The sequence below is a fragment of the Leguminivora glycinivorella genome, chromosome 2 (assembly GCF_023078275.1).
Source record: "Leguminivora glycinivorella isolate SPB_JAAS2020 chromosome 2, LegGlyc_1.1, whole genome shotgun sequence".
Classification (NCBI taxonomy): domain Eukaryota; kingdom Metazoa; phylum Arthropoda; class Insecta; order Lepidoptera; family Tortricidae; genus Leguminivora; species Leguminivora glycinivorella.
The window spans coordinates 31114531-31129352 of record NC_062972.1 but is presented as its reverse complement, the minus strand read 5'-3'; the positions used below and the strand labels follow the sequence as shown (position 1 = coordinate 31129352).

General features: G+C 40.3%; 1 protein-coding gene across 1 annotated transcript; it reads left to right on the top strand.

The window, feature by feature from the left end:
* The first annotated feature begins 1389 nt into the window (after positions 1-1389).
* On the top strand, positions 1390-5915 carry LOC125242330. Its single transcript, XM_048151106.1, has 2 exons — positions 1390-1945; positions 5884-5915. The coding sequence occupies exons 1-2, from the start codon at positions 1528-1530 to the stop codon at positions 5901-5903; spliced, it is 438 nt and encodes a 145-aa protein (XP_048007063.1). The 5' UTR covers positions 1390-1527; the 3' UTR covers positions 5904-5915.
* The last annotated feature ends 8907 nt before the right edge of the window (positions 5916-14822 follow it).

Here is a 14822-nt window from a genome sequence, read left to right as displayed (position 1 = left end):
ATGCAGACAAAGTTCCGGAGAAATAAATACGAGTATTTTGGATTCCGTACAGTTAACACTTTGTTGGATAATTGTGGTACTGAAGTTGCGGACTTGTGCCTTAAGAGGTATAGGATGTAGTAGGACGCAGGTAAATAAAATCTTATAACACTTTAAGTTCTTGCGCTTTGTACACATATTTAAAGTCACATACAGGTCGAACGCGATTAATTAACATTATTTTACCTTTTTTCCCAACGTTTCGGCCAGGTTGCACTGGTGGTGGTGGTGGTCATTTATATAAATTAATATTGGGTAGTTTTGTGGTGTTTACATCTCCGGTGACACTTTGCTGGGACGTCAGTCTTCCGCGACCACGGCCAGTGCAACCTGGCCGAAACGTTGGGAAAAAAGGTAAAATAATGTTAATTAATCGCGTTCGACCTGTACGTGACTTTAAATAAATAAAATCTTGTAAACATTTTTAGGCACACATAGGAAAGGGGCTTTTAAACGGACCACATTTTAACTACAACATGTGACCGGCAACTATGGGTGTCCCTCTCTTACTCACATGTTAGAAAAATCACCAATAGTAGCCGACCACACGTTGTAGTGAAAATATGGCCCGTTTAGAAACCCGGGAACATAAAGAGCCGGGTATATTTGTATTTTTTTGTCACCTTGTGTGACATAAAATGAACGTTCTTTGTAGTAAACTGAAAATTATGATCCAACATGTTCACATTTGATTGTTATGACAATTCAATCAAAAACTTTACTCTTGACACTGTTATTGTAAAGCTAATAACTGCTAACTGCTATCGTATAAGAAACAACAAATATAAATGCAATGAATGCCTGAGTTTCTGCGAGACAATGGATCTAATGCCTTTTTTGTTTCTTATCTCTTTTTCTGCCGGTGTTAAGACCTAGACCTTAACAAGGGTGGACAAATGGGTAGTGTTCAGTATGCGACTAACGTACGCTTGCATGTGTGTGTGTGGCTGCGCCCACCACGATACCTGTACGCCAATAAACCAGTGCATAACTAGCTACCGGTTGTTTCACTTGTGTCCACCTACGTATCTAACAGTGGCGACGAATACCCACATTTAGGAAAAAAAAAACATGTCTTCTGGATTATTTGGAATTTTGACCAGTTTTGACCACAATGAACATGAGTGGAAGACTTACAAAAGCCGTCTGACACAGTGGTTTGTGGCAAACGACATCACCGATGTGACAGACACAACCGGAACAAAACGCAGAGCTATATTGCTAAGTGCACTCACGGAGGGTACGTACAGACTCGCTGCGGATTTGGTTTCACCAAAGGATGTACAAACGGTGCCCTACGACGATATCATAACAAGTTTGGATACTCATTTCAACCCTAAGAGAGTAGGGTTCAGCGAGAGACACAATTTCTACGCAGCGGTACAACGACAAGGCGAAACGCACTCACAGTGGGCCGCGAGACTTCGTGGCCTGACGTCGCTTTGTGCCTTCAAGAATGTGGAGGAAACGCTGCTCGATCGCTTTATTATGGGAATGAGGGCTTGTTATGAAAAAGAAAAGCTGTACGCTCAGGATCTGACTGGCCTTACGCTTGGCAAAGCTGTGGAATACGCCGAAAATGTTGCCACCGCGCGCGCAGCTGCCACCGCTAGCGCGAGCGGAGCGGGCGCCGCCGCCGCCGCCGCGGGCGCCGCGACGCTGGACCCGCTATTAAAGATATCGCGCAGTACTAGTGCCCATAAGGGACAGGCCGCGGCTAAGTCTAGCCGTTTAGCGAAGCCTAAGTGTACCACATGCGGATATACCAACCACAAGACCGCGGAGTGTCAGTACAGTGATTATGTGTGTAAGAAGTGTAACGTTAAAGGCCATCTACGTAGGGTGTGTCCGTCAAAAGTGAACTACGTAGACAATGGAGCCGACGACGAGGACTTCGGAGACGATGGTGAGGTATTTGTTATACGTTCGTTGCGGGGAGAGCCAATGGTAGGCACTGTAACTATTCGCGAAACAAAGTTAAATTTTGAGATAGATACCGGTGCAGCCGTAACGGTTATATCTAATGATATTTATAATTTATATTTTAAAGATGTGCCATTAGGTCCGTTGCGAAGGAAGCTGGTTACGTATAATGGTGATAACATTGCTTGTGTGGGCGTTGTGCGCTTGCCTGTGTGCTACGACGACTGTACACATTCGATAGACATACATGTTGTACGAGACGGCGGAGTGTCTCTTCTAGGTAGGGATTTTATATCAGCCTTTGAATTGCAACTCGTACGAGTTAACCATTGTCACCAACTGTCTTCAGTTGAACAGCTACAAACAAAATTTCCTAAATTATTTTCAAGTTCATTAGGCTGTTTTAATAAACATAAAGTCAGACTGAGGCTCAAAGATAACGCTAAACCAGTTTTTGTTAAAGCGCGGCCTATCGCATTCGCATTGCGCGATAAGGTAAACAAAGAAATCGACCGGCTAGTGCAGTTAGGTATTTTAAAACCCGTGCCCCACGCCGAGTATGCTTCACCTATAGTCCCGGTGTTAAAACGGAATGGCAGTGTTCGACTGTGTGCTGATTATTCTGTTACCATTAATAAGCAATTGATAGTCGACCAGTATCCCTTGCCGACAGCAAAAGAATTATTTGCTAAGTTGTATGGAGGCGTTAAGTTTACAAAACTCGACTTATCAATGGCTTACAACCAATTTGTTTTAGATGATGAGTCGCAGCCGTACACATGCATAAATACATCTCGGGGGCTATATATGTATACGCGGCTTGTGTTCGGTTTAGCGAGCGCGCCGGCCGTGTTCCAGCGCGCCATGGAGGGCGTGCTGGCCGGCATGGAGGGCGTGCTGTGCCTGCTCGACGACGTGCTGGTCACGGGCCGCGACGACGACGAGCACGCGCGCAGGCTCAACGCCGTGCTCGAAAGGTTACAAGACGCAGGATTCAGATTCAGATTCAGATTCAGATGATTTATTTGCCATTACAAGTATAAATACATGCAAATATAGTTACAAATCATACTCTAAGTACTTACATGCTAGGATTACTTATTCTATGCTGATGTACAAGATCATGAAGTTGTCCATTAAAATAATGAAATTATTACATATAATGTCATGTTACAAGTTACAACTAAATAATTACAAAAAAAAAAGTCAATAAAGATTAATTAAGAGCATTAGCAAAATATTCATTAATTGAGTAGTATGGCCTATTAGTAAAATAATCCTTTAATTTTCTATTAAATATTCTGAAATTTGTGCAGTCTTTGATGTCATTACTTAGTTTATTAAAAATTTGGATTGTCATGTTATTAAAACTGCGATCAAAGTGGACAAAGCTAGATTTGGTTCGGGCTAGTCTATTGTTGTTCCTCAAGTTGAAATTATGACTTTCACCTGAAGTGGGATATTTATTTCTATTTAAATATACATATATACATATGCGATACAAGTACATTGAGGTGATCGTCATGATTTTAAGATCTTTGAACATATCTCTATGAGTAATTGGTATGCTTGTTGATCTAGTAATTAGTCTTAACGCCTTTTTTTGTAAGAGTAATACCGAATTTATATTAGTGCCGTTGCCCCATACTTCGACACAGTACCTAATAATACTTTCAAAATATGAGAAGTACACAGTTTTCAAAATTTTGGTGTCTGCAATTTTGGAAATACTTTTCAACGAGTAACACGCACTAGCCAACCTTTTGCATACCGTCTCTAACTGGTTATGCCACCTTAAGTATGGATCTAAATCTACTCCCAAAAATCGAATACAGTCAGATTTTTCTATAGGTAGATTACAGCTTAGATCAGTACTCCTAGAGCTCCGGCGAAAGATAGTGTAAAAACTTTTTCCACAATTTATTTTTAATCCGTTGCTTGTAAACCAACTTTCGAGTTCCTTCCAACATCTTTCAATTTGCGTACAAAACTCGTGAGTGGTTTTCGCATTTAGTATAATGCTAGTATCATCGGCGTATAAGTAAGGTGAGCCGTGAGTAAGATTCGCTGGCAAGTCGTTTATAAATATAAGAAATTTGAAGATTGACATTGCAACAGGAAAAGTGTGACTTTTATAAAAATAAAGTTAGCTACTTGGGCTATGTTATAGACAAGGACGGGTTACATAAGTCACCCGATAAGGTCGAGGCAATAATAAATGCTCCCGTTCCGAATAACGTTAGCGAGCTCCAATCATTTTTGGGGTTGGTAAATTATTATAGGAACTTTGTACCGAATGCATCGTCAATCCTGGGTCCGCTTTATGACCTTTTAAAAAAGGGGTCTAAATGGCAGTGGGAGGATGCACATCACAACGCTTATATAAGTATTAAAAAAAATATAGCATCAGATCGGGTTTTAGCTCACTTTAATCCGGGGGCCAAGCTATCTTTGACTGTCGATGCAGGACCCCGGGGTCTTGGCGCGATTTTATCTCAACTTGACCCCGGAGGCCTCGAGTCGAGAGGCCGATTTCTTTTGCCTCGAGGACATTGTCGATTGCCGAAACGCGTTATTCTCAGCTCCAAAAAGAAGCTACTGCTATTATTTTTGGTGTGCGTCGCTTCCACCAATATTTGTATGGAAGATCAGAGCCGTTCGTCCTCCGCACGGACCACAAACCCCTTATATCGATTTTTGGACCTTATAAGGGTATTCCAGAGGTGACAGCAAATCGACTTCAAAGATACGCAATATTTTTAAGCGCGTATAATTATAGTATTGAATATGTGCGAAGTGCTGACAACAGCGCTGATTTTTTGTCGCGCGCCAGCCTCCGGCGCCGGCGCCGACACCTGCACAGGCCCTAACGGGCGAGCGCGCGGGCGCGCGGGCGCGGGCGCGGCCGCTCCGCAGGTATGTGCTGACGGCGCGGAACCGTGCGATCGAGCCGCTTACGTGCATTTCGTTATCAGTGGTAGTCTGCCTGTCACCTTCACGGACGTTTGCAAAGAAACCGGTAATGACGTTATTTTAGTTAAAGTACGTAAATATATAATGGAGGGATGGCCAAACAAAGTTAACGATTTACAAATTAAGCCTTATCACTTATGTCGAACGCAGCTGTCGTATGAAAATGGATGCATTATGAGGGGCCATAAGGTTGTAATTCCAGAGACGTTACGTGGAAAAGTATTATCAGAGCTCCATAAATCTCATCTAGGTATAGTGAAGACTAAGGCCGAAGTTAGGTCTAGATTTTGGTTCCCGGGCGTTGATGAAGCTGTTGAACGAATGATAGGGTCTTGCGATATTTGTATACAAATGCGACCAGCGCCAGCCCGAGCCGAGCCCGCGCCCTGGGCCCCGCCTAAGGAAGCTTGCAGTCGTGTTCACGCCGACTTCCTGGGCCCGATAAATGGTCGAATGTACCTAGTGCTGGTGGATGCGTTTTCTAAGTGGCCAGAAGTTTATGATATGTCTAACACAACTACATCCACTGCCACGATTGAAAAAATGTACGAATTTATGTCAAGGTTCGGTATACCGCTAACTTTGGTAACGGATAATGGCACAGCTTTTTGTTCACAAGAATTTCAAGCTTTTTGCAAACTTAATGGCATAAAGCATATGACGTCACCACCATACCATCCAGCGAGTAATGGTATGGCTGAGTCATATATAAAGGTCGTAAAACGGGGTATACGGTCTAGTCTTATGACAAGTACTAATGTCAAACAAGCAAAATTAGCACTTTTAAAGTATTTGTTTGATTACCGTAATTCGAAACATACTACCACTGGGTTTTCTCCCGCGCAATTAGTCTATGGACGTAAAATGAGGTCACGTATAGACCTCTTATCCCCACCCTCACCGCCGCCCTCGTCCGCGGCTCCACTGTCTGATAATGCCAATGTTCAGTGCTCACAGGACAATACTAATGTATCTAACCGTAAAAAATTCGCAATTGGCTCATTTGTACTATATACAAAAAATGTAAACAATGATAAAATCATGTGGTGTAAAGGAACGGTACAAAAACTGACTGGGATTCTCAAATATGTTATCGCAAACACATAAACCAATTAGCATTGTATAAGGGTCATATAGGAGATGCTAATGTATGGGACTACGACGATCACGATAAACTTACACACTCACCTGCCTCGACGTCTACGCCGACACCAGTACATGCGCCGCCGTCGCCGCCGCCGCCGCCGCCGCCGCCGCCGCCGCCGCCGCCGCCGCCGCCGCCGCTGCCGCCGCCATCGCGGTCGCCGCCATCGCCGCCGCCGCCGCCATCGCCGCCGCCGCCGCCATCGCCGCCGCCGCCGCCATCGCCGCCATCGCGGTCGCCGCCATCGCCGCCATCGCGGTCGCCGCCGCCGCCGCCGCCGCCGCCGCCAACGCAGTCGCAATCGTTGATGTTGCCACCGCCCGACCAGAATGCATCAGACCGTACTCACCCCATGGAGGAGGAAGAGTACGACGAAGACGAGGAAGCGGAGGAAGAGTTTCATGAGGCAGAGTCAGAATCAGAATCAGATGATGAACCGCCAACAGGCAAGGCACGGAGAGTGATGCGTCCCCGTCCCAGAGTAAATTATAAAAAATACTTTTAGGCTTTAGCATTACAATTAGGTTAAAGATTAATACTGTAATAGGTGGAGGGATGTTCAGTATGCGACTAACGTACGCTTGCATGTGTGTGTGTGGCTGCGCCCACCACGATACCTGTACGCCAATAAACCAGTGCATAACTAGCTACCGGTTGTTTCACTTGTGTCCACCTACGTATCTAACAGGTAGAAAGCGATACCTGCCTATTTTCCCGACGCTTTATACGCCACCTGGGCGAAACATCTAGAACTAACACAAATCATTAATTAGTTATGGACCAAATAGATGTCGCTATATTACTAGGGAGTAAAAGTGACATCTACCGAAATGCATATGTATTTAATTATGTAATCAATAGCTTAGCCTTAAGTTTAGTTCATAGTTATACCGAGTGCGGCGCTGTTCAGTAGCTATATAAGAAGTATTGTACATAGGGACACTCTCTTAATTTTCGACAGCCTCACAATAAACATTAGTATTAAAATCATCCTTGCATTTCTCTTAATTGGCCGCCATTTTGTTTCCATCCTGGACAGCCGGATATCACTTATCCTTGTACCTAACTCGATTTTTGAAATGTGTTATCAAATATGTTGAAAAATGAATACTATAAAAAATTGTTAACCAGGTCCCATTTTCTAAGGTTTCACTCTATATAGAAAGTTCAGCACAAGCGCACCGCCGCAATGCAATAACAGCTACCTACCGCAACAATAATTCCTTACCGGCTTGTAATATTTATACTTATACACAAATTGGTAACCAAAATACATACCTATGTACAAGTTGCTTCAAATGCTAATTTTGTATAGAGTCCATAGATAAATACGTTTTTTTTGGAGAGACAATTCTCTGCTCAGTAATTGAGTGCCAAGAGAACTTAGGCCCTCAGGCCGCGTAGCCAAATGGCATTTATGAGACGCGAAACGCCACCGAAACGCCGCCGAAATGTAGTCAGCGCGATAATACGCAAGAGCGATAGAAATAGATAGCTACGAAAGAGATTCTATCAAGAGCGTTTTTGCATTCGGCTACGCACACAGATAACTTACTTACTTCACTGGCTCAGTGACCCAAAAAGAATCTTGACCTCCGACACAAGAGATCGCCACGCTGCCCTATCCTGCGCCACTTCACGCCAGTTGGGTACACCGAGGTCTTTCAGGGCTTCCTCGCACCAGCGATATCTGGGACGCCCACGCGAACGCAAACTTTCCCTCAAATAACTAGTTCACCAAAAATATTTATTTAAGGTTCATAAGCGCATTTGTAAGAAGCCTACTTGAAAAAATAATCTTATCTTTATTTTTAACGATACCGGCCTTTTTGTTATATGAAACTGTGACCTCTAATTGTGAATACCTGATACAGCGAGGAAATTCGGCTATCCTTGTGCTTTAAAATGAACCAAGTATTTTAGATTCAGTTGTATACATAAACTACTTTCGACATTTAATAGTTACAGATATTTTAGTGAATACTACCTATTGAGAAGTTTTTACATGCTCGACAAAATTACATGTACCCTTACTTGTGGTGGTATAATACCTTCCTTCTTTAGTCGTTCCCTCAATGCTGAGGATCGTGACATCATGTCATTCTGTTGAAGACTGGGTCCCTCCATAGGCGTCTGTTCCTCGCCAAGCGCATGGCCTCGTGCAGTTTTAATCGCATGGATGCAGTAATTTGAGCACACCATCTAGTAGGGGGAGGAGCCTGAGGTCTCGTGTCTTCAACTTTGCCCGTCATAATTATTCTCTCCAGGCTATCTGGCGGGCCACCCTGCCACCAGCCACCATTTTTAACTCAGCCCTATCGTTTATGTTTTCTTATCATTTCGGCTACTTCATAAATGCCAGTTCATTTGCGAGTGCGAGGTATATTCACAACGTCTTCTTTTCAAAATACATCACATGAAATTGCTTGCTGTATTTCAAGTACCGAAACTTCAATATCGCAATTTTATGCTAGTATTTATCTAGCTCAATCTTATTTAGTCTGAGCACTAACTTGTGAATGAGCCAGCCGTGGCAGTAAACTAGAGAATTGAGTTAGGGCTTTTGTGGTCCGATTCTAAGTTACCTAGGGTTGGCAGTGCCGCTGGGGATAGAATTGTGCTTAGAGTGAATGCTAAAGTTATTCTAGGCTATTGTAGACTGTTTTTATAATACTAAGGGCCAGTTGCATCAGCCACAGTTAATAGACTTATCAACGTCACGGAGCAGAAGTCTAAATTCCCATATATAACATTTTGCGAACGGTAATTCGGTGACAGACGATTTGATGCAACTCTTAAAGCAGCAATCATAAAAAATGATTTAAGCGAATTCAACTAGCAGTTCTACCAGTAATTTCGAGCGAGTTCGTTGCACATTTGCAGCTAACTCCTTGCGCGTTTGAAGCGATAACATTGCATACTCACGGCAAAGTCCCTGCACACTCACGGTGTACATGCTGCGACTTGCTTTCAACTCGCCAAATAATATAGCGCTGTAAATATAAATAATATGAAAATTCACAATCCTAACCAAAAAGATGATAGCACCAGGTACGGTGGACCAAAGTAACGACTGAATGTTTTTTATTCTGCAGTGACTGGCGAGAGGCGGGGCTTGAAACCGTGATGAGTGGAGAAAGGAAGGGAAGGTCCAGGATACATGATAACCTATAAAACACAGGATATAATACCAAAAGAACTTATTACAGCTCCATAATCAGTCTTACAGTAAGTATGTTTATATGTATGGAATAGTTTCATACCGCAAGCAAAAAAAATACTTCAAATAACACGAACAAATCCCTTCTATTACTCACCACAATACATAATCATTAGGCGCAAAATAACAATATCACGCTTTATGTTTTGCCAAAACATTCACACCATTGTTGTCTTTCACACAATTCCGAGTCTATACAGAGTGCAGTATATCCATGCCATCTATATTTACTTTCTACTTATATAATAAATACGAAAGAGAGTCTGTCTGTGTGTGTGTTACCTCATCACGCCTATAGCACTAACCCGATTAAGTTTAAATTTGGTAGATATCTAGTCGCGGCCAAAGTCAAATAACATAGTTTTTACCTGGGAATCATCCTTTAACACGTTCACTGCGGTAGGTGGTCATTAGATCTCTTACGAAGTATGGTTAATTACGAGTTACGTTAATTGCCGCAGCAAAGGTGTTAAGACAGTATTTATAACATAACTTTCACTTTTACAGTAAAATGACTAATCCAGCGCCTGATAATTCATGTGAGCAAAAGCTTAAAACTCACTTTTAATTATCATTGCTTGTATTTTTTCATCAGGCGCTATTCCTATTATTTATTACACGCAGACGAAGTCATTGGCAAAAGCTAGTATTGCTATATCGATGTTTTGGGGAAGAAATCTCGATATCAGCCAGAGACAAGCACAGGCAAACACGATAAATCATTTGTGTTCTTTGAGTGTTCCCTATTCTGGTATCACTCGAAACTATCTAGCGATACTCGCGTAGCAAAGTGAGATTTTGTCTAATGAATATATAGGGAAGGCCTATGTAAACGCATTAGATCATGTGAATAGATTTGACTTAAGATTTTGTTGGTTCCTGTAATTATACTTATGTCAGTTTTTCTTAATTTATTATTCGGTTCCGTTATTAAAAGTTGGGATGTGTACTATAATACTCACTCTAATCTATAACTCTCGTAAAAACAGTCTTACTAGAATAGGCGAGACGACTAAAAAAAACTAATTAGTCCGTCAGTTAGATTATCAAAGAATATTAGACACGTATTTCTTCTTTTTTTCTCATAAACTGAATATGACGACGGTACAGTGCGTTGAAGTTTCGCGTGATATCACGCCTAGTACAAATTTTACTTAGAAGTGACGTCACAAGCCCCCACTTCGGAACTTTGATGCTCTATATATCTTTGTATTTTTTCATTAATTAGAAAACGCGAAAAATATGTGTTCAGTATTTTTGGACGATCTAACTGACGGACTAAACAGAATGCCATTTTTTATTTAAGTCGTCATCCCTATTATTAAAAGACGTTAGAACGCAAAAATACGGAAGAAAACTGAAATAAGAAGTTTTAACTTAGGTCACGCAATGAAGTGCTTAAAAAATATTATAGTTATGTGACAAATCTAAAATTCCTATAAATGGGTAATACCAACTTGATTTATTTCATGATTCATATACTTGATATTTACCCGTTTCTGAGCGGATACCACGAGAGGCGTGTGACGTATGAGACGACATGCCATTTTAAAACCGACATAAGTTGTTCGCCGCCACAGCGAAAATGTAACACGTAACGAATCAGTTAATCAGAGATAGAAATATCTTCCAACTTTGTAGATAGCCCACCGATACCACACATCGCTCCCCTCTTTCTCGATGTAGCCCACATTATTAATATTCAACATGCGCGAAAATGATTTAGGGCTTGCTACACCATCCAGTTTTTTCTGCTTTCCGTCGCCGTGCGGGGGGGAACGAATTGCTTTTGTTTTGAAACCTCTCGAACGCCTAAAATGTCACTTGAAAGAAAACACGACGATATTTTATTTATAGATTCTTTCTCTTGTTTCGAAAAATGTTTTGTTGTGAATTTGCGCTAAGTTATGCTAAGTCGGAGGTGAAAAACTTGATGTTTGAAACTTATAATTCAGGAATTTTATTAAATAGGTAGCACGATGTTATAAGTAGGTACTTTGGTAGGTATACAAACAGTCTTTAAAACATACTAAAAACACTTAGATTAAAATTTTACAAGTAAATAAAACTGAATGTTGATGTTTGTGTTGATTTTTAATCGTCTCATATTTAATAAAGCTTAAAGAATTGCGTCAATACCGGAAAAATGTACCTGCTTTTTATTTTATACGTTTTACCTAGACACGCGGTAGCGTGTCAAGCCAAGTTCAAGTAACAGAACTGGCGAGCAGCATCGTGTGTGTTACACGAACCATTTGGAGCCACTTTTGACCCCCTCATAACTCAAAAACTATTTTACATAAACGTGTCAAATTTGGCTCATATATTTAAACTTGCAAGATATATATGTGCTCTAAATTTCATAAACACGTCTCAAACGGTTATTTAGATAATATCGTCCTAATATCGTCATTTTTATCATATATATATATATATACCTATAGACATAAATTCTAACCCAGTTCCAGATGACCTAGAAAGTTCAAATTTGGCATGCAGATAGGTAATTAGGTAAAAACACGGGGGAAAATCAGAAAAAATGGTAAAATTTGATATTTTTTTAACCCTAATATTCCCGCGTTAGTACTCAACTAAGAGTATACCTAATCGACTTTTGTATTTATTACGTTATTAACTGGGATTTAGAATTAATTATTGTTTCGATATTTAGCGCATATAATTTATCTACAAAAAGTAATGATATCCCATCAAAAACATAAATGTGAAACGAGAGCCAAGTTCAATAATATTATACCTATAATATGCCTTGGTTGTTGACTTCAAAGTGAAATCTAAATGGATGTCAAGTTCAATTTTCCGTCCTGAAATTTATTTACAACAACATAAAATATCATCACTACTTCGGTAAGTGTTATCCCATCAAAAACATAAATTTCATTAAATTAAGTAGTGACGATTAAATTGGAACAAACGAAATTCTTCGAATTTGGAAACGTAATTTCGAACATATCCAATTAGGAGAATTTGCAAATGCAATTTTGAACATAATTAGGAAAACATAATTTAGTAGTTTAATTTCGCCTTTGAACATTGCATAGGTATAGGTGTCATTTTTTTTTGTTTCGTTTAATTTATAAATATGTAGAATCGCTTGCAGACGTCTTTGCATAGTAAATAAAAAATAAAAAAGGTCATAACCTTAACAAAGTATACACCATATAGGTGAAAACCGCATGAAAATCCGTTCTGTAGTTTTTAAGTTTATCGCGAACACCCACACACACACACACACACACACACAGACACACAGACAGACGCGGCGGGCGAAAACCCGCCTGTTGTTTACCTCTGTAATATTTATTGTAATATGTGTGTTCCTATGTACATTAGATTTTTGAAGCTGTGCAATAAACTGAATTTGTATTGTATTATTTATTTATTTATTTATTTATTTAACCTTTATTGCACAACATAAAGTACAAATGGCGAACTTAATGCCTTAAGGCATTCTCTACCAGTCAACCATTGGACCAAACAGAAACTTACAATTGGTGCGGAAAATAAAACAGAAATTTAAATAGATATAAGTCACTATCTAAATACTATATGCATCATCAATATACATACATAAATAAGTACAATCATATACATACATAAACTAACTAAAATATATAATATACATATATATACATATATATAGTACCCATTTAACCATTACTGTCTAACAACGTTGGTGTACCTGCGAGAAGTGTTTACGTAATTGACGTTTGAAGGAAAACTTGCTCTGTGCTTGTCGTATTGCGAGAGGGAGATCGTTCCAAAGACGTTGTATTGTTTGTAATGTCAACTTGATACCGTATTGCAGTACTCTCGCAGCAGGAGGGTAGAAGATGTTGCAAAGTAAAAATATTGTTTCAGCTCTAGATGGTTTGAGTTAATTCTTTTTTCGAATCCGTCTTATTTTTTAACCATCTTGGCTCGGAGCCGAGACGGCGATTTTATAGACTGGAATACTTGAAAACTTAATGAGATTTTTAAAAAGAAGTCTTATGACACAGCGTTTTATTACATTGTGGATTTTTGGTTTGTTTCGCTGTATTTGCAAAGAATTTAGAGATGAACATTAAATAAATGTCATATACAAAGAAAAAATGACCAAAGCCTCCAGTGCTCCGAGCTGGAATCGAACCAGCGTACTCCGCTTACCGGGCGAATGCCAGAACCACTCGGCTATCGGGCCACGAGCCTTCGGAAATGTCATATACTTAGAAATTTCGACCCTTGCTTTCGTGGACCGATAGCCGAGTGGTTCTGGCATTCGCCCGGTAAGCGGAGTACGCTGGTTCGATTCCAGCTCGGAGCACTGGAGGCTTTGGTCATTTTTTCTTTGTATATGACATTTATTTAATGTTTAGAACATAATAGTAGTGTTACTACTTAAAATAACAAGTTAAAATATTTTCTATGAAAGTAATTTAATTTGTTCTTAGTGAATCAAAGATAACAGTGAAGCTCAAAGACGCTCAAGGCGGATATTGTTCACCACATCAACTGGTAAAGGCGTTCTTGATTAACCCAAAACATATGAAAAAGTTGCATTGTACCAAGAATGTAATGTAATTGTTCGCGTCCGTCCGTAGGCTCATAGTAAACAGTTTACCCAATGTCTCGCTAGATGTCGCTGTACCGGCCGTAAACTAGCTAACGAAATTCTTACCGTGTTTGTATATAAGTGTTGAACTTTATTTTTAATAAATTTTGGCTTTATTTGTGAATGTTAGTGTTGGTTTCATTGCTTCCAAGTAAAGAGCGCCCTTTTTGAAATTAGGGGTACATTCATTGGTCCTTTACGAACCGGGATGTACTGTGGGCCTTAAGTTTTAGTAGTGCTTTCCTGTACCAAGTGGCAACGGATTGTTGTCGAGGGTGCAGTCTCCGAGGGCGGCAGCGGATTGGAGCAGTCGACGGAGTCAGCAGCGCCGTGACCTTGGGTGACGTCACGGTGATCAACTTGGCGGGAAGATTCAAACTGAGGTTCAGAGTACTAGTGAAGTGTACTCGTAAGAAGATTAAAAACTGTGAGTACATTTATGTGTTTATCTGTGCAAAGTGTCACTAATTGGAACTGTCACCTGTCAAAACAATACAACTGTCAAGTGTCAAATTTGGACTTAGAAAAATTCATGGACAGAAGACAATTTCAAAGTGTTAAACACTTAGAATAATTTAAGAAAAAGTGATCCGACGGGGAACCTATGCCCGATTTTATAGCGAAGTTAAAACGACGAAACACTTGGAAAATTTTGAGGAAAAAAAACACTTGCGATTTTTTTGAAGATTCTATACCTATAAGGACTTAGCAGATTTACGAGAGGATTGGGACTTAGAAAATTTTGAACAGATTTTGCTGGGACTTGTAATTTTTCAAGATGAGTAAGTTGGATACAAGTATCAACTTTCAAACGGATCAAAACGTTCATATTACTAAGGCGTATAGCAATTATAAAAAATCTCCGAAGGAGCGGATTACCGTCGCATACGTCGAAACTAGACTGGAAAGCT

What these genes read in the sequence shown, in the direction of transcription:
- LOC125242330 (XM_048151106.1), top strand. Translation starts at nt 1,528, where the DNA reads ATGGGAATGAGGGCTTGTTATGAAAAAGAAAAGCTGTACGCTCAGGAT. An exon ending in CGAGGACTTCGGAGACGATG is followed by an intron (nt 1,946 to 5,883) that starts GTGAGGTATTTG and finishes GCCAATGTTCAG; the next exon opens with TGCTCACAGGACAATACTAA.